Source organism: Gobius niger (assembly GCF_951799975.1).
Source record: "Gobius niger genome assembly, chromosome: 3".
Lineage (NCBI taxonomy): Eukaryota > Metazoa > Chordata > Actinopteri > Gobiiformes > Gobiidae > Gobius > Gobius niger.
In genome coordinates, this window is record NC_136854.1 from 2,547,367 (window position 1) to 2,565,973 (window position 18,607).

General features: G+C 44.4%; 1 protein-coding gene across 1 annotated transcript in view; it reads left to right on the forward strand.

The window, feature by feature from the left end:
• Positions 1 to 18,435, forward strand: part of LOC306960567 (protein NLRC3-like) — a gene marked incomplete at both ends in the record, with an annotated part of 45,839 nt that extends 27,404 nt beyond the window's left edge. The window contains 8 exons of the mRNA XM_079553000.1: positions 6,609 to 6,707; positions 6,921 to 6,927; positions 7,382 to 7,556; positions 7,624 to 9,415; positions 9,480 to 9,647; positions 9,718 to 9,891; positions 9,998 to 10,041; positions 17,912 to 18,435. Of these exons, the coding sequence (XP_079409126.1) occupies positions 6,609 to 6,707; positions 6,921 to 6,927; positions 7,382 to 7,556; positions 7,624 to 9,415; positions 9,480 to 9,647; positions 9,718 to 9,891; positions 9,998 to 10,041; positions 17,912 to 18,435 (2,983 nt within the window). The remainder of the gene's footprint in view (positions 1 to 6,608; positions 6,708 to 6,920; positions 6,928 to 7,381; positions 7,557 to 7,623; positions 9,416 to 9,479; positions 9,648 to 9,717; positions 9,892 to 9,997; positions 10,042 to 17,911) is intronic.
• Positions 18,436 to 18,607: the final 172 nt, after the last annotated feature.

An 18,607-nucleotide genomic window follows, 5' to 3' on the forward strand; every position in this document is an offset into this window, starting at 1 on the left:
TCATTACATGCAAAGTGAGATATGTAGTCTTGTTATAATTTTGATTATTATGTCTCACAGCTGATAAAAAACCCAAATTAATCTCAGAAAAGTAGAATATTTTGAAAATGGACTAAGCCATAAAAAAAGGCTTCACCTTTGTAATTCAACTTAAAACCAATGTGACATAACAGACTTATATTCAACTTAAAATGATCTTTTGCACAATATTTTAACTTTTCAGGTTTCACCTGCATATAGGGCCACTTTATATAATGTACTGTCACTGTCCTGATCACAGCAGCTATGCAGAATTAAAAGCAAAACTTATTTGACAAAACCAGTCCAGTTGACAATTTAAGCTTAACTTCAATTGAAGATTTATCTAGCTTCTAGTTTAAGTGCTAGTTGTACTGCACATGTTCAGGTCATAACTAGATTCTACTGCAGCTGTTAAATACTTGCACTTTACCATGTTAAACACTTGACCGTAACAAGTTTTATTGTTCCAGCTGTTGAATAATTGCACAGTAATATGTTGGAATGCTTAAAATGTTGAACTGAAAATATCTTTTTAAGCTTGAAGTATTGTCACACAGTGCTTGAAAAAAGTTAATTGGTCAGTGTAATGCTCAGATTTGTTAAATATTTTAAGAGTTTTTACGGTTTTAATAAATGTCTCAAATGTTGATTTTGTTTTCCTTTCATTATTTGCTATATGTTGAAATGATACAAGGTACAGGACCCCAGATTTGATGCATCTTGATGTCAAATCAGAAGAATTTTCATGCAATTAACGTACATTAGATATTAATAGCGTCTTGTATATAATTATAACTCGTTTGTACCATCAATTAACTTTTTGAGCCCAATTGTGCATTCTGTTTTCAAGAATGACATGTTCTATCTCAATTTATTCCCTAAATTGCAAAAGTGAATTGTAAGCATTAACCTTTATCAATTGACTCGACTTAAGATAGTAAAGCAACTGGCTGCAAAGCTTATTTGAGTTCACTCAACTTGATCATGAAGGAAGTTGTGCCAACATATGTTTTAAAGTTCACTTTGCACTTGACTCAACTCTTTTGTCTTTGTTAAAGAAATTAACTATTAGGAGTTGACCAAACATATTGCATTAAGTCCAGCAAACACTTTATTCTATGTTTGGTAAAGTTTTTCTTCCGAGTGGGATTTATTTAAAGTTTGCATTTGCTTGTAATAATAGAAAAAAGTAGGCATAAAACAAGCTAGGTATTTTTACCAACTTCCACATAAGATTTGGCTCAACAAAAACCTTAGAAGTTGAGTAAACTCAAAAAAGCTTTGCAGCCAGTTGCTTTACTTTTTTAAGTTGACTCAACTTTTTATTTATTACAGTGTGTTCTTTATATCAGAGTCTCTAACTATGTCCTTTATATCAGAGTCTCTAACTCTGTCCTTTATATCAGAGTCTAACTCTGTCCTTTATATCAGAGTCTCTAACTCTGTCCTTTATATCAGAGTCTCTAACTCTGTCCTTTATATCAGAGTCTAACTCTGTCCTTTATATCAGAGTCTCTAACTCTGTTCTTTATATCAGAGTCTCTAACTCTGTCCTTTATATCAGAGTCTCTAACTCTGTCCTTTATATCAGAGTCTCTAACTCTGTCCTTTATATCAGAGTCTCTAACTCTGTCCTTTATATCAGAGTCTCTAACTCTGTTCTTTGTATCAGAGTCTCTAACTTTGTCCTTTACATCAGAGTCTCTAACTCTGTTCTTTACATCAGAGTCTCTAACTCTGTTCTTTATATCAGAGTCTCTAACTCTGTCCTTTATATCAGAGTATCTAACTCTGTCGTATATATCAGAGTCTCTAACTCTGTCCTTTATATCAGAGTCTCTAACTCTGTTCTTTATATCAGTCTCTAACTCTGTTCTTTATATCAGAGTCTCTAACTCTGTCCTTTATATCAGAGTCTCTAACTCTGTCGTTTATATCAGAGTCTCTAACTCTGTCCTTTATATCAGAGTCTCTACTCTGTTCTTTATATCAGAGTCTCTACTCTGTTCTTTATATCAGAGTCTCTAACTCTGTGGTTTATATCAGTCTCTAACTCTGTTCTTTATATCAGAGTCTCTAACTCTGTTCTTTATATCAGAGTCTCTAACTCTGTTCTTTATATCAGAGTCTCTAACTCTGTCCTTTATATCAGAGTCTCTAACTCTGTCCTTTATATCAGAGTCTCTAACTCTGTCCTTTATATCAGAGTCTCTAACTCTGTCCTTTATATCAGTCTCTAACTCTGTTCTTTATATCAGAGTCTCTAACTCTGTTCTTTATATCAGTCTCTAACTCTGTCCTTTATATCAGAGTCTCTAACTCTGTCCTTTATATCAGAGTCTCTAACTCTGTCCTTTATATCAGAGTCTCTAACTCTGTTCTTTATATCAGAGTCTCTAACTCTGTCCTTTATATCAGAGTCTCTAACTATGTTCTTTATATCAGAGTCTCTAACTCTGTTCTTTATATCAGAGTCTCTAATTCTGTCCTTTATATCAGAGTCAGACCTAAAGTCTCTCTTGTGTTCACAGATCTGCTCCTGGGATCGGCCCGGTGTCAGTGAGAAGTGATCGCTCCAATGATCGCGGGATTGATTTTAAAAGAAAACATGGTTCACAGTAAGTCAGACTCACTTCGACACCACTTTCTGTTAATGACATTTTAGAGTTTGGGTTTAAGAATTAGACAGAGTCATCAGGAATATATTGTGTGGTCTCTGTTTGCGGAACTTCAGTGATTCAGCGTTTTAAAGTAACCTTTTACTTCTTTATAAAGTGCTTTTTTGAAATCAAATATAAACCTCTTAAAAAAAATCAGATTTCCGCTGAGTCCACCCTCTCTGAAATATTAAAGTCTGAAGTGTGCACAGTGAATAGAAGCAGTGAGAGGACTGTTCCCTGTGGGATCCCAGTGCAACAACGTCCCCGTCAACTCCTGCTTCCCAAAACAATAATAAAAATGAAAAAGTACAAGTAGACTAACAGTAGATTTAGGCTGTTTCCCAAAGCCTCGGTACTCGCCTTCCCTTGATCTGAAGTGGGCGTGGTCAGGCATCTACATCATCACACACCGCCCAAGTGCTGTTCCAATGTTCAAGTTGTCTGGAGGCATGTGTCCTCCCTTTGGTTAGCATGTGGCTAATATGCCAATGATACATCAGTGTAGCCTTTGCTGCCTTGCTCAAGCCAAAATCACCCATAATGCATCACGGCTCTCAAGAAAATAAAAGAGGTGGTGCTGTTTTGTGCGACTTGTTAAAGCACTTAAATAAAATGACTTGTTTAATGGCTCTGCAGACAGTGCTCTCTCAGCAGCTGCTCCGCCCTCTCCTGTAAACCACTGAGCTGTGACACCCTGATGTTTTTACATCATAGTGTCAGACAGGAAGAGCCCGACGTCTGTAATGTAATGCCTTATGGCCTGATTTTAATTTGTAAAACAGCTTTTTCATTATTTCTGTCGTACGAAAGAAACAGCGCTGCTGCCCCTGCTGCAAAAACAAACGCACCCCCTGTTTGCAGTGGAAGTTGTGAAGATGGAACTCTTTCTAACCTACTGTGATTCACTTTTTTAACCAACACGAGTCCCATAATGTGATGGAGCGGCCAAGACAGAGCGGTGACAATCAAAACACGTGTTCGCGTGTGTGTTAGCCTGTGTGTGTTAGAGTGTGTGTTAGAGTATGTGTTAGCGTGTGTGTGTTAGAGTGTGTGTTAGCGTGTGTGTGTTAGCCTGTGTGTGTTAGCGTGTGTGTGTTAGAGTGTGTGTGTTAGCCTGTGTGTGTTAGCGTGTGTGTTAGCATGTGTGTGTTAGCGTGTGTGTTAGCCTGTGTGTATTAGCGTGTGTGTTAGAGTGTGTGTTTGCGTGTGTGTGTTAGCCTGTGTGTGTTAGCCTGTGTGTGTTAGCGTGTGTGTTAGCGTGTGTGTTAGCGTTTGTGTTAGCCTGTGTGTATTAGCGTGTGTGTTAGCGCGTGTGTTAGCATGTGTGTGTTAGCGTGTGTGTTAGCCTGTGTGTATTAGCGTGTGTGTTAGAGTGTGTGTTTGCGTGTGTGTGTTAGCCTGTGTGTGTTAGCCTGTGTGTGTTAGCGTGTGTATTAGCGTGTGTGTTAGCCTGTGTGTGTTAGCGTGTGTGTTAGCGTTTGTGTTAGCCTGTGTGTGTTAGCGTGTGTGTTAGCGTGTGTGTTAGCGTTTGTGTTAGCCTGTGTGTATTAGCGTGTGTGTTAGCGCGTGTGTTAGCGTGTGTGTGTTAGCATGTGTGTTAGCGTGTGTGTTAGCATTTGTGTTAGCCTGTGTGTATTAGCGTGTGTGTTAGCGCGTTTGTTAGCATGTGTGTGTTAGCGTGTGTGTATTAGCATGTGTGCTAGCGTGTGTGTTAGCGTGTGTGTTAGCGTGTGTGTGTTAGCGTGTGTGTTAGCGTGTGTGTTAGCCTGTGTGTTAGCGTGTGTGTCAGCGTGTGTGTTAGCGTGTGGGTTAGCATGTGTGCTAGCGTGTGTGTTAGCGTGTGTGTTAGCTTGTGTGTTAGCCTGTGTGTGTTAGCCTGTGTGTGTTAGCGTGTGTGTTAGCCTGTGTGTTAGCATGTGTGTGTTAGCGTGTGTGTGTTAGCGTGTGTGTTCGCGTGTGTGTTAGCCTGTGTGTTAGCGTGTGTGTCAGCGTGTGTGTTAGCGTGTGTGTTAGCATGTGTGCTAGCGTGTGTGTTAGCGTGTGTGTTAGCTTGTGTGTTAGCGTGTGTGTTAGCGTGTGTGTTAGCCATTTATGAAGCTGTGTTGCAGATGTAAACTCCAGCGGATTAGCTTGGAGAGAGGGGGCGGAGTTAACTGAATCGAAGCGTTGTGTCTTCCGGGTTTGAAAAATACCTCCAGAAAATACTTATATTTATCACAAAAATCAGTGCTCCATAGTGGTAGTGGTACAATATATCATATAAATGCCTATATTTTGCATTGGAATGGCTAAAATAACATTATACAGATACTTTAATATAAAACCTGCAGTTACGTGTAAGACCTGAGGTGGCAGTAGTGAGTATAAAATGATCAACTTGTATCTAGTCCCTTTAACTCGACATTTATAACATATATATAACATTAAAAAAAAGGAAATGTCATTGCTTCATGGAGCAACAAAAGAGGTAGAATATTTCTTTCTGTTGGGCTAATCAGAAGTCTAGAGTACGGCTCTCGGAGAGATAGGACAGAAACTGATCTTTGCGTATAAATGTTGTCTTATTATTTACAGTGGACATAGAAACAAATAAACACTTGGACAAAAACATACACAAGAATGGCCATTCAAATGGACATCAACAAAACATAAACATAAAATGTAATTAGAGTTCATGTGGGACAGTTCAAATGCACAGTTCATACGGCCATGGATTGGGGATTGAGGTATGACAGTTCGTAGTGAGAGTTCGGGTTTATGGGGATAGTGTGTATGGGGAAATGCAAAGGCCGCAGAGTAGTGAGGTGCGAGGCAAGGGGGTGTGGCTATAACTCGACATAAATATGATGTAAATTAATTCAGAGACATGGAGGAAAACGGGGTTTCAAGCCCAATGCTAACCCTGCTAATCCGCCCATAAGGAATACATAGAGGCGGCTAGTAGCTAACTGTCTCAACAAATTCACTCACCAACTCCGCTCAATATCACAACATCGACACACTCTCTCGTCACGAATCAGCCCTGATGGTCGGCACCTATAAGTTAACAATCAGTTGTAAAATGTTGGACAGTTGTCATCGCGATCTGCGAGTAAACGAGAACTTTAAAACATACCGGCTTCGAACTTCCCCGAGGCTTTGCCACCGCACCTGTCAGCCATATTGGAACGCTGGATAATATAGAGCGATAGCTGCAACGAGTCACGTGAGCGGGTGACGCTACGCTCGCGAGACTAAACGTAGGGACAGCGCAGGTAATGTAAGGGAATTACATTAAAGGAAATATAGCATATTTCCCACCCGTGTTACATTTGTTTCGGGGGCTTTTGAATTTAATTCACATGAGACACTTTTACATTGTTATTTCTAAAGTTTTTAGTTTTATTTTGTATTTTCAGATAGGTTTCATCATCTCTGACTGCTTGACTGCTTGTTATTTATTTATTTTTAGTCTGTAAAAATATATTTTTACTTTCACCCACCCAGTGCGTCAGAATCCCCCCTCCTCAACAGACCCCTGGATAAAACATAAGGTGTGTTAAAGATGAGCCAGGCGGGCTCAGGCGGCTGCAATAGACACACACGGCCTGATGCTCCCGCGAGAGCAAGGCACCCTTACCCTGGCTCATCTTAAACACACCTATATCTTCCTTTTTATGATGTCACTTCCTTTACCTCTGAAGTGTGTTCCATTAGCAGCTCTTTTTGGACCAAAGCAAGACATTTGCCTTGGACTGAAAGGAAGTGAGTTTGGAGTCACAGCCTTCAACACCAAGGCAAGGCAAGGCAAGGTACCAAGGCTTTGGGAAACAGCCTTAGTTTATTGATCAGATTCTATTGTTTCTGTGAAGGAGCTGATGATCCTTTTCTGAGTCTGATCCAGGACAGTCCCATGTGTTTCACTGAAGTGTGTTTTCTTCTTCTCAGGATCCTCCAGAAACATCTTCCGTCTGAACCAGGACCCGTCTGTGAGTCCCTCAGGAGCGACCGGTCCATGAGGGATCCACTGAACTTCTCCTCAGATCTGTAAGATTGAGTTTGTTTAAACACAAGGACAGACAGTGGGCCCGATCTTGTGCATCAAAACGGAGACGATAGCGTGACATTTTGCGCTCAGTAGGAGCCACTTTCTGATCTTGCCACTCCAGACTTAGCGCATTTAAGTGGGTGGAGACACACATTTTCCTCCAACCAGATCGACTCCGCGTCCAGGAGAGTGGTTGTGTGGTTGTGCTGTAGCTCTTTCGTTTAGCTCACGATGGGGTAAATAAAGTTTTTAGTTTAGACAGCGTAATGTAAACGAGGAAGTGAATGTCCGCCGTGTTTCCATCAGTGCAGTCACCTCCTCTTGTGACGCCCCCTCACAGGTGGCGGAGGCGAATGGCACATATAGCTCCGCCACTCGGAAAATAATTCGCCAAGAGCCTGCACCGCCCCGTGCACCGCAACAAGATCTGGCCCAGTGGTTTAATGAGGTTCTGAAAGTGTAAGAGAAAATCCTGAGGTGTTTGTTGTGTCTCTGTCACAGAGTGGAGCAGGCTCCAGAGCTCAGAGCTCAGCAACATCACACTCAGCTGGACTCCATATTTAAGGTGTGTCCTTCACTGAAGTTTGGAGATGTTCAGATGAATGGACTTGTTTCACACAGATCTGACACTGACTGCATTTGTGTTGTTTCTAATGTGTCTGTGCAACTTCTGGAGGAGGACATCTTCACTTTTGTCCAGAAGGAGCTGAAGAAGCTCCACAAGGTTCTGAGCACAGATTACCCAGAATGCTTAGAGCCTGATGAGGATGGAGAGGCTGTTCTGAAGATCACTGTGAACTTCCTGAGGAGGAGGCAGCAGAAGGAGCTGGCTGAGCGTCTGTGGAGCAGTAGGTCCATTTCACTCAGTCATTTGATCTTCTCTGAGACTCAGGCTCTGTCTGTGTCTTCATTCAGGGAGATGTTCTGGAGGTCTTCAACGTAAACTGAAGCGTGACCTGCAGCAGAAGTGTCAGTGTGTGTTTGAGGGCGTGGCTAAAGCAGGAAGCCCCGCCCTCCTGCAGCAGATCTACACAGAGCTCTACATCACAGAGGGAGGGGCCTCAGAGGTCAACCAGGAGCATGAGGTCAGACACATGGAAACAGCCTCCAGGAAAGCAGGCGGAGCAGAGACAGCCATCACATGTGAAGACATGTTTAAAGGCCCCGCGGACACAGAGGCGCCCGTCAGAACAGGGCTGACAAAGGGAGTGGCTGGCATCGGGAAAACACTGCTCACTCAGAAGTTCAGTCTGGACTGGGCTGAAGGCAAAGCCCACCAGGACGTCCAGCTGCTGTTCCCCTTCACTTTCAGAGCACTCAATGTGCTGAAGGACAGGAGCTTCAGCCTGGTGCAGCTGCTCCATCACTTCTTTAGAGCAACAGAAGAAGTGAGCAGCTTTGAAGATCTGCAGCTGCTCTTCATCTTTGACGGTCTTGACGAGTGCAGACTTCCTCTGGACTTCACCCAAACCAAGGCCCTGACGGAGCCCACAGAGAGCGCCTCAGTGGAGGAGCTGCTGGTGAACCTCATCAGGGGGAGCCTGCTTCCCTCCGCTCGCCTCTGGATAACCACACGCCCCGCGGCGGCAAATCAGATCCCTGCTGAGTGCGTCTCCATGGTGACAGAGGTGCGAGGGTTCAGCGACCCACAGAAGGAGCTGTACTTCAGGAACAGGTTCAGAGACGAGGCCCACACAATCATCTCCCACATCAAGACGTCCCGAAGCCTCCACATCATGTGCTTCATGCCAGTCTTCTGCTGGATCCTCTCCACAGTCCTGGAGCATGTGCTGAAGACCAGAGAGAGAGCAGAGCTGCCCAAGACCCTTACTCAGATGTACATCCACTTCCTGGTGGTTCAGGCCAAAGTCAAGAACATCAAGTATGAAGGAGGATCTGAGACAGACCCACACTGGAGTCCAGAGACCAGGAAGATGGTGCAGTCTCTGGGAAAACTGGCCTTTGAGCAGCTGCAGAAAGGAAACCTGATCTTCTACGAGAGTGACCTGAGCGAGTGTGGGCTGGACGCTGCAGCCGCCTCAGTGTACTCCGGAGTCTTCACACAGGTCTTTAGAGAGGAGCCAGGCCTGTACCAGGACAAGGTCTACTGCTTCATCCATCTGAGTGTGCACGAGTTTCTGGCTGCTCTTCACGTCCATCAGACCTTCGTCCAAACTGGAGTCAACCTGATGGTGGAAGAAATGTCCACATGTTCCTGGTTGATGCATCTCTTTGTACGTAGCAGCCCATTAGAGTTCTACCAGACGGCTGTGGACCAGGCCTTACAGAGTCCAAACGGACACCTGGACTTGTTCCTGCGCTTCCTCCTGGGTCTTTCACTGCTGACCAATCAGAGCCTTCTCCAAGGTCTGCTGATACAGACAGGAAGTAGCTCCCAGACCAATCAGGAAACAGCTGAGTACATCAAGCAGAAGCTGAGTGAGGAAGCGTCTGCAGAGAGAAGCATCAACCTGCTCCACTGTCTGAATGAACTGAATGATGGTTCTCTGGTGGAGCAGGTCCAACAGTACCTGAGCTCAGGACGTCTGTCTGAAGGTGGACTGTCTCCTGCTCAGTGGTCAGCTCTGGCCTTCATCTTACTGTCATCAGAAGAAGCTCTGGAGCAGTTTGAGCTGAAGAAATACTGTGCTTCAGAGGAGGCTCTGCTGAGGCTGCTGCCAGTGGTCAAAGCCTCCAACAAAGCTCTGTGAGTGAGGTCTATGTAAGTATGAACCTTCTAAACTTCTCCTAAAACAGTGTGTTCTCTCCAGACTGAGCAGCTGTAACCTGTCAGAGAGCAGCTGTGAAGCTCTGTCCTCAGTCCTCAGCTCCTCTAGTCTGACAGTCCTGGACCTCAGTAACAACGACCTGAAGGACTCAGGGCTGAAGATGTTGTCTGTTGGACTGAAGAGTCCTCACTGTAAACTGGAGCAGCTCAGGTCAGAGGGTTTACTCTTCATCTCTGTGAGTTTGTCATTTCTATGACTCTGTTTAACCCTGTGTATTCAGACTGTCAGGGTGTCTGATCTCAGAGAAAGGCTGTGCTGCTCTGGCCTCAGCTCTGAGGTCCAACCCCTCCCATCTGACAGACCTGGACCTCAGCGTCAACCATCCAGGAGACACAGGAGTAAAGCTCCTGACTGCTCTACAGGAGGAGCCCCACTGCTCACTCTCCACTCTCAGGTGAGGACAGTTATTACACAGTTATTACTCAGTTAATACACAGTTATTACACAGTTATTACAGTCGACACAAACAAACTGTGGATCTGAGTCTGTGTCTGTTTCAGACTGAGTCCTGCTGGAGAACGATGGATGAACCCGATCTGCAGATGTAAGTCTGACTCTTAATATACTTTTAAAATGTTGATTGTTCTGAGAAGATTTGCTGTTGTACAAGTTTCTCTCGTGTCGACAGCTGCGATATTGACGTCAGGAGAGTTTGAGCTGTTTTCACTCAAACCTTTAGAACTGAGATCTTCATTTTTATTCTGGAGAAAGTTCATTTAACCCATATGTAGGGATGGGCACCATTTAACGGTACCTACTTAGTCGACTGAAAAGGTCCAGTAGGGGGCATTATCAAAAAACAGATATCGTTTTGTGCCAACTTTCTGTACTTTTTATCTTTTTATCTTCATATATGACCACAGCGAGTCTAAAAAAGCAACATGAACGTGTGTGCAGATAATTAACTGCTTCAACTCAAATGCAGAAGTAAAACTGTAACTTAGTAAACATTTGTATTTAGAGATGAGGCAGATCTGAGATAGGACTAAACCAGGACTTAGACTCAACCAGTTGTAACCCAGGTTCTGCCATGGCTCCATTATATCCTGATGGGAAAATACCACAATTTCATTCATCTGGACAACAGGAACAAGGTCCAAACTGAAGAAATACAGGACAAATGTCAAACCTGACTCTTGTTCTGCAAAATGAAATGATCAAATATATGACTTTTATACGGCAACAGGGGAGCAAAGACAAAGGAAGTCATGAATGTTTTTATAATGAAAAACTTGACATAAAGAATCGTCCACTACTTCACCAGGACTGGAGCTAACGTGCTGTTGTTTACTCTGCAGCCAGGGGAATATCAAAGATTGTTTATGGATTATGAGCGCTCATTCTGAATTAGACATTTTTGGTGAAGTTTTGGTAAATGATTAGTGACAGAGTGAGACTCTCTCTGTGTAAAGATCTTTGAGTGTGAAGTTTCTCTTTGTCACAGCGCATGTGTTTAGTAAAGTTTATCTGAAAGAAGATCTGTCCTCACATCTCAGGAGGGAATCATGTCTTCTCTCTCTTTTTAAACCCCTAGTGTACAAAAATGTACACGCCTAAAAACAGCCACAAAATCTACATTTTCCAATATTTTTTCCCACTTCTTTTAGTATAAATCACATGAACTATTTGAAACTTTTCCAAAACTTCCAAGCAAGTCATAATGTTCTGGATTTTAACTTTAAATCCCAGTTTCAAAATTTAAAGGGGCTTGATGCAAGTTAGTCATTTTATACTCACTACTGCCACCTCAGGTCATACGTGTAACTGCAGCTTCTATATTTAGCCCGTGCATGACGGCACTTCAGACCCGAATTAAGACCTTTCTGACAGTGCAGGATTTTAGAGGCAGTTGTGGTGAACAGGTCTGAGCTCATTCTACACATGAGGACATGGAGGAACATGTAGTTGGAGGAAAATGCATAATTTTGACATTTTTAAACTCCCTATCGTCCCTTTAAAGCTGAAAGAAATTGTTCCACAAAAACACAAACGTGTGATTATATTTGTAATAATAAATTGTAGAGCTGAGGCTTTGTTTCTAGAGCCGTGTTTGTGTCACAGATGAAGTGAAATGGATTTGATGGGTTTATAGTTTTTCTGCAGTGGACGATTCTTTATTAGAAAATGGCAGCGGCTGCAACAGCCCCATTGACTTCCATTATACATGTTTTTCTTTGCTCTTCCAGTTATGTTTAAAACTTCACTTTTTACAACATCAGCATTTTATTTATGTTCCTTTTTTTGTGCATAAATAGTAATTATCAGCTGAAAGTGACCTGAACACACAAAATAACCTGGACAAAGACCTACAGTCTGGATTTATTCTCATGTTTCCCTCAGGTTTACAAACCTGGACCTCGTTTTCAACAGAGACTTTTCTGCTTCTAAACTAACCCCTGATTGTGACGCTCCCACTGAGCTGTTTCTTCACACTCAACATTATTGTCCATAAATCACTTGTTATTATTAATAATATTCATATATTTCATATAAAACATAAAGACAAACAAATCCTGTAGTTTCTCCTGGGCCACAGCTTCAGTATAAACTGACTGTAAACACATGCATCTGTTACAATGTTAGAAAAGTGGAAAGTTCTGAAATGCAGTGAAAATGTCAAATTCAACTCCTTTTCTTCCAAATGAAACGCTGACATCACAGATATGTGACTTTTTTCCTGTATTACAGTGAGATTTAAAATGTGAAGTTTGATGTGAGAAAATTCCAGGTTCTGCCATGGCTCCATTATATCCTAATGGGAAAATAACATGATTTCATTCATCTGGACGACAGGAACAAGGTCCAAACTGAAGAAATACAGGACAAATGTCAAACCTGACTCTTGTTCTGCAAAATGAAATGATCAAATATATGACTTTTATACGGCGACAGGGGAGCAAAGACAAAGGAAGTCATGAATGTTTTTATTATGAACAACTGGACATAAAGAATCGTCCACGACAGAAAAACTACAAATGCTTCAAATCCATTTTTTGCTGATCTTTGACACGTCCAAGGCTCTAAACACCACATCAGTCCCAGCTCTGAACTCTTCATTATTATAAAGAGAATCAGGTTTTTATGTTGTTTGTAACAAACTTCAAAGGTTTGGTTTGAATCTGGCAAATAAAGGGTTAAAACTCCCAAATAAATCACATGTTTGGTAGTTTTGAGAAGGTGAGAAGTGATTCCTGAGATTCGTGAAAAAATAAGAAAAAGATGAAAGAATTAGGTTTTTATGTTTTAGTTTGAAAAGTGTGTCCATTTTTGTACACTAGGGGGCGACAGAAAGAAAACTGAAGGACGACACAAAGGTTAAACCTGAGACTTTATCAGTCCTCACGCAGCCCCGCCCACTGTCACACAGCCCCGCCCACTGACACACAGCCCCGCCCACTGACACACAGCCCCGCCCACTGACACACAGCCCCGCCCACTGACACACAGCCCCGCCCACTGACACACAGCCCCGCCCACTGTCACACAGTCCCGCTCACTGTCACACAGCCCCGCCCACTGTCACAGAGCCCCGCCCACTGTCACACAGCCCCGCCCACTCACACAGCCCCGCCCACTGTCACACAGCCCCGCCCACTGACACACAGCCCCGCTCACTGTCACACAGCCCCGCCCCCTGTCACACAGCCCCGCCCACTGTCACACAGCCCCGCCCCCTGTCACACAGCCCCGCCCACTGACACACAGCCCCGCCCACTGACACACAGCCCCGCCCTAAGTCACACAACCCCGCCCACTGTCACACTGCCCCGCCCACTGTCACACAGCCCCGCCCCATCAGACCTCCTGTTTTGACTGTGAAAGAGCTTTACCGATAAGCTTCTATTCATTAAACCTGAAACTCTGAGTCATGAACCACAGAGACGTGTTTAATGTGCAACGTCACAGTCACTTTGTTTCAACACGTTTGAACTTGAAGAAAGTCATTTGAGAATTAGAATGGAAAATACATTTATTTATTTATTTAGAAAATAAACAAGTCTTTAAATATTCTTAAATCAGTAATTTACAGCAGAGCCGGTGCTGGCCCTTCTGGGGCCCTAAGCAAAAATCCACACGGGGGCCCTGCAGTAGCATCCAATGGTTATTCGTTGAAGAGCAAATCCATTCATGGTTAAAAACAGGGCCACTGTGCAGCAGTGCAGGGCAGAAGTGGAACATAATGACCTCAATTCAGACCCTGCCCCTCTGTGTGAGAACCACTAACCACTAAGCCACTGTGAGACTGGTATGTAGGACTACCACTAGTCTATTTCCCCCACTTTTAAAAATGGTAAATAGCAAATGGTCCCACAGTTTGGGAACAGCTGATTTGAAACTACCTGAAACCTGCACCTGACGGTTATTTCTGTCTGACCACTGAGAATTTGCCTGTGAGTCGCCCAACTCGCTTTAGACTGTGCACATTCAGAGAACCAGAGTTACTGTAAGTAACTGTGAGAACCATGTGGATTCAACTACACAAAAAGGCCACGTAGAGCGGCTTTTAACTCTCGTCTATTCGCCAAACTGTCCTGATGCTCTAGTCTCACCAGACACAATAAGAAGAGTTTAAATAAGTGTGTGGCCGTTGCAGCCCAGAGTCCGCGCATAATTGACATAACATGCAGCCGCGGAGGAGCCGCGCATGAGGCGAAGCACCGGGCCGGCCTTTAGCTCTGAACCGGACTCACAGAGACTCCTTTAGCTCTGAGCCGGACTCACAGAGACTCCTTTAGCTCTGAGCCGGACTCACAGAGACTCCTTTAGCTCTGAGCCGGACTCACAGAGACTCCTTTAACTCTGAGCCGGACTCACAGAGACTCCTTTAGCTCTGAGCCGGACTCACAGAGACTCCTTTAGCTCTGAGCCGGACTCACAGAGACTCCTTTAACTCTGAGCCGGACTCACAGAGACTCCTTTAGCTCTGAGCCGGACTCACAGACTCCTTTAGCTCTGAGCCGGACTCACAGAGACTCCGTTAGCTCTGAGCCGGACTCACAGAGACGCCTTTAACCCTTGTATTATGTTAAGGGTCAATTTGACCCATTTCAGTTTTTGTGTTGATCAAATTACTGGTTATCCTTTCTTTTTCTTGCTGAAATTTGGTGACTTTTCCTCATCTGGGGTCATGAACTGGTGTGTAAAATCTGGACACTTTGATGTGTAGTGGAATGTCTGTGCAGAGTTTGTATACAAAGATGATGTTGCGGGTCATTTTGACCCAGACGCTTTAATGTGGGTAAATAGCTGTACTTTTTACTTTGATGTACAATTGTTTTTATTTTGATTGCCTCTGAGACCCAGAGCCAGGTGTGTGAAGAGAGGGAACTTTCTCACACTTGTCCTTGTCACTGTTCTCATGTCATCTCTTTGACAAACTCACCAAAAATGAGCTCCAGAAGGATGACATGTGAGGAGGCTTTATCACAGATTTTGAACTGGGATAGTGATGTAGAGGAAGAGATTTCAGAAACAGGATTTTTCCGAGACAGAGGACAATGTTATTGCTGATCCAGATTGTCAATTTTCCTACGATGAGGAGGATTCAGAGGACGAGTCTGCCGTTGTTCCTCCAACAGAAGAAAACCAAGGAATGCAGCATTCATCATCCACAGAGGGGACATGGGCATCTAAGGACGGTAATATAAAATGGTCAACATCACCACACCCAAGCCGAGGCAGACTATCATCTTCCAATGTGATCAAAATGACTCCCGGTCCTACAAGATTTGCTGTCACACGAGTTGATGATACTTGAACTCCTCCACTTGAGGTAAGGACGAGATCGCGAATACAAGCGGCCGAAATGAGTTTCCTTCGCAGGGTGGCTGGGCGCACCCTTCAAGATCGGGTGAGGAGCTCAGTTACCCGGGAGGAGCTCGGAGTAGAGTCGCTGCTCCTTCACAGCTGAGGTGGCTCGGGCATCTGTTCCGGATGCCTCCTGGTCGCCTCCCGCGGGAGGTGTTCCAGGCATGTCCTAGTGGGACAAGGCCTCGTGGAAGACCCAGGACACGGTGGTGGGACTATGTCTCCGAGCTGGCCTGGTGTGGCCTCGGGGTCAGAACAGCTGGAGGAGGTGTGTGTGGATCGGGAAGTTTGGGCATCTCTGCTGAGACTGCTGCCCCCGCGACCCGGCCCCGGATAAAGCGGAAGAAAATGGATGGATGGATGGACGAGTTGATGAGATTCAATCAGCATTTCAGCTCTACATATCCCCACCAATAGAGAGGATTATACTGGAAATGTCCAACTTGGAGGGGAGACGTGTGTTTCAAGAGAAATGGAAGCCACTGGATCAGACTGACTTGCATGCTTACATTGGAGTTCTGTTATTAGCTGAAGTGTACAGGTCTAAGTACACTCCAGGATGAACAGAGAGAAGGAAAACAGGATGAGAAGAAGGAAGGAGAGAGCATGGCAGGAGGAAAGAAGGAGGGAAGAATTGTCATTTTGACCCGAGAGGAGGACAAGAGGATTAGACTAAATATTTGTTAAATATAGTGTTGGAATTAAAAATGTAGTGTATGTCACTTTTCTAAATGTTTATATAACCTAAAATACAGTTGTTATTGGTTTAACCTGTTTTCTTGACTGTTTTGAGTGTATTTACACAGTATGGGTCAAAATGACCCGCAACATAATCAATGTCATTTTTTTTCAACATAATACAAGGGTTAACTCTGAGCCGGACTCACAGACTCCTTTAGCTCTGAGCCGGACTCACAGAGACGCCTTTAGCTCTGAGCCGGACTCACAGAGAAGCCTTTAGCTCTGAGCCGGACTCACAGGGACGCCTTTAGCTCTGAGCCGGACTCACAGAGACGCCTTTAGCTCTGAGCCGGACTCACAGAGACGCCTTTAGCTCTGAGCCGGACTCACAGAGACACCTTTAGCTCTGAGCCGGACTCACAGACTCCTTTAGCTCTGAGCCGGACTCACAGACTCCTTTAGCTCTGAGCCGGACTCACAGACTCCTTTAGCTCTGAGCCGGACTCACAGAGACGCCTTTAGCTCTGAGCCGGACTCACAGACTCCTTTAGCTCTGAGCCGGACTCACAGACTCCTTTAGCTCTGAGCCGGACTCACAGACTCCTTTAGCTCTGAGCCGGACTCACAGACTCCTTTAGCTCTGAGCCGGACTCACAGACTCCTTTAGCTCTGAGCCGGACTCACAGACTCCTTTAGTTCTAAGCCGGACTCACAGAGACTCCGTTAGCTCTGAGCCGGACTCACAGAGACGCCTTTAGCTCTGAGCCGGACTCACAGAGACGCCTTTAGCTCTGAGCCGGACTCACAGAGACGCCTTTAGCTCTGAGCCGGACTCACAGAGACTCCTTTAGCTCTGAGCCGGACTCACAGAGACGCCTTTAGCTCTGAGCCGGACTCACAGAGACTCCTTTAGCTCTGAGCCGGACTCACAGAGACGCCTTTAGCACTGAGCCGGACTCACAGAGACTCCTTTAGCTTTGAGCCGGACTCACAGAGACACCTTTAACTCTGACCCGGACTCACAGAGACTCCTTTAGCTCTGAGCCGGACTCACAGAGACGCCTTTAGCTCTGAGCCGGACTCACAAAGACGCCTTTAGCTTTGAGCCGGACTCACTGAGACGCCTTTAGCTCTGAGCCGGCCGAGCGGGGACACGAGCGGAGAAGCACTCGCACTTTGGAAGAGACAGGGGGAAGGCGGTCTGTCTCTCCTGCTCATCCACTTCAGCAGACTGCGCCGTGTTGGTGTCATATGTGGCGAAGTAGGCGGAGAGTGAGTGAGGCTGGAAGAGCCTGTCCCCGTAACAACGTGTTGATTAATCAGTGAAACACCGTAGTTTGCCTGAGATGCGGGGCCCTTGCGGCTGCGTAGTTTGCGTATAGGAAAAACCAACTCTGATTTACAGGAACAAAATTAAATTTACACGTTCCTGAGTCTGAGACGTGTTTTGTTCCTGATAAACCACTTTCTAAGAGTTTAAATGTAAATGTTCATTATGTTTCTTTATCTGCGACAGCGTGACACAAACAAGAATTCAAGTTTTAATATGAAAGAAAATATTATATTGTTAAATGTCACTTCAGAACATTCCAGGTTATGTGTGGCTACGTCACAAGAGAAACTAAACTGAAACATACATAAATGAGCTCAGACGATCCTGTGAAGCCTTTGGAACAGAAGCATTTTTACAGAAACAATCATTAAAGCTCCTGTTTTACTCTATTGTCGGGGTGAAATGTTACAAACTGTGGCTTAAAAATGTGCAGTGTCATACTTTCTTTTCTTTTTTTTAAGTGAAACAATTAAATCCATCGATTATTGATATCTATATTTGAATCTTTCAGTCCATTTCAAATCAATATAAATGTCGTTCTCCTCTAAAGAGTGAACAGGGACTAACTGCTGCTGTGTTTTCTCTCCGTCAGATTTCACTGAACTCTCTCTGGATCCAAACACAGCTCGGGGGAGCCTCAAACTGTCTGACAACAACAAGAAGGCCACACATGGGAGAGAAGATCAGCCGTATCCAGATCATCAGGACAGATTTGACTGGGCTCACCTTCTGTGTGACTCTGGTCTGACTGGGCACTGTTACTGGGAGGTCCAGTGGAGAGGAGAGGTTTATATATCAGTGTCTTACAGAAGAATCTGGAAGGAAGGAGTGTGTGACAATAGGTTTGGAATCGATGTTCAGTCCTGGAGTCTGTCCTGCTCTGAAGACGGTTTCTCTGTTTGGCATGAAAAGAAACAAACCCGCCTCCATCAGCCCGGCTCCTCTTCGGGGACAGTAGGGGTGTATGTGGACTGTGCTGCTGGCTCTCTGTCCTTCTACACAGTCTCCTCTGAGGAACTGATCCACCTCCACACCTTCAACACCACCTTCACTCACACCCTGATCCCTGGGTTTAGGCTCTGGGATAAAGACTCCTCAGTGTCTCTGTCAGACTGAGGATCAGAGTCTCAATTATACAGATGAGCTTCAGTCACATGACCTTTTCCTGACATTCCTTTCTCAGTTCATTGATAAAACAAAGTAAATCATTAGAGATGTTGGAAAATCTCCTTCAGATAAATAAATAAAATACCTAAACTGCATGAAGGGAAACTCTCGGTCACGTCTT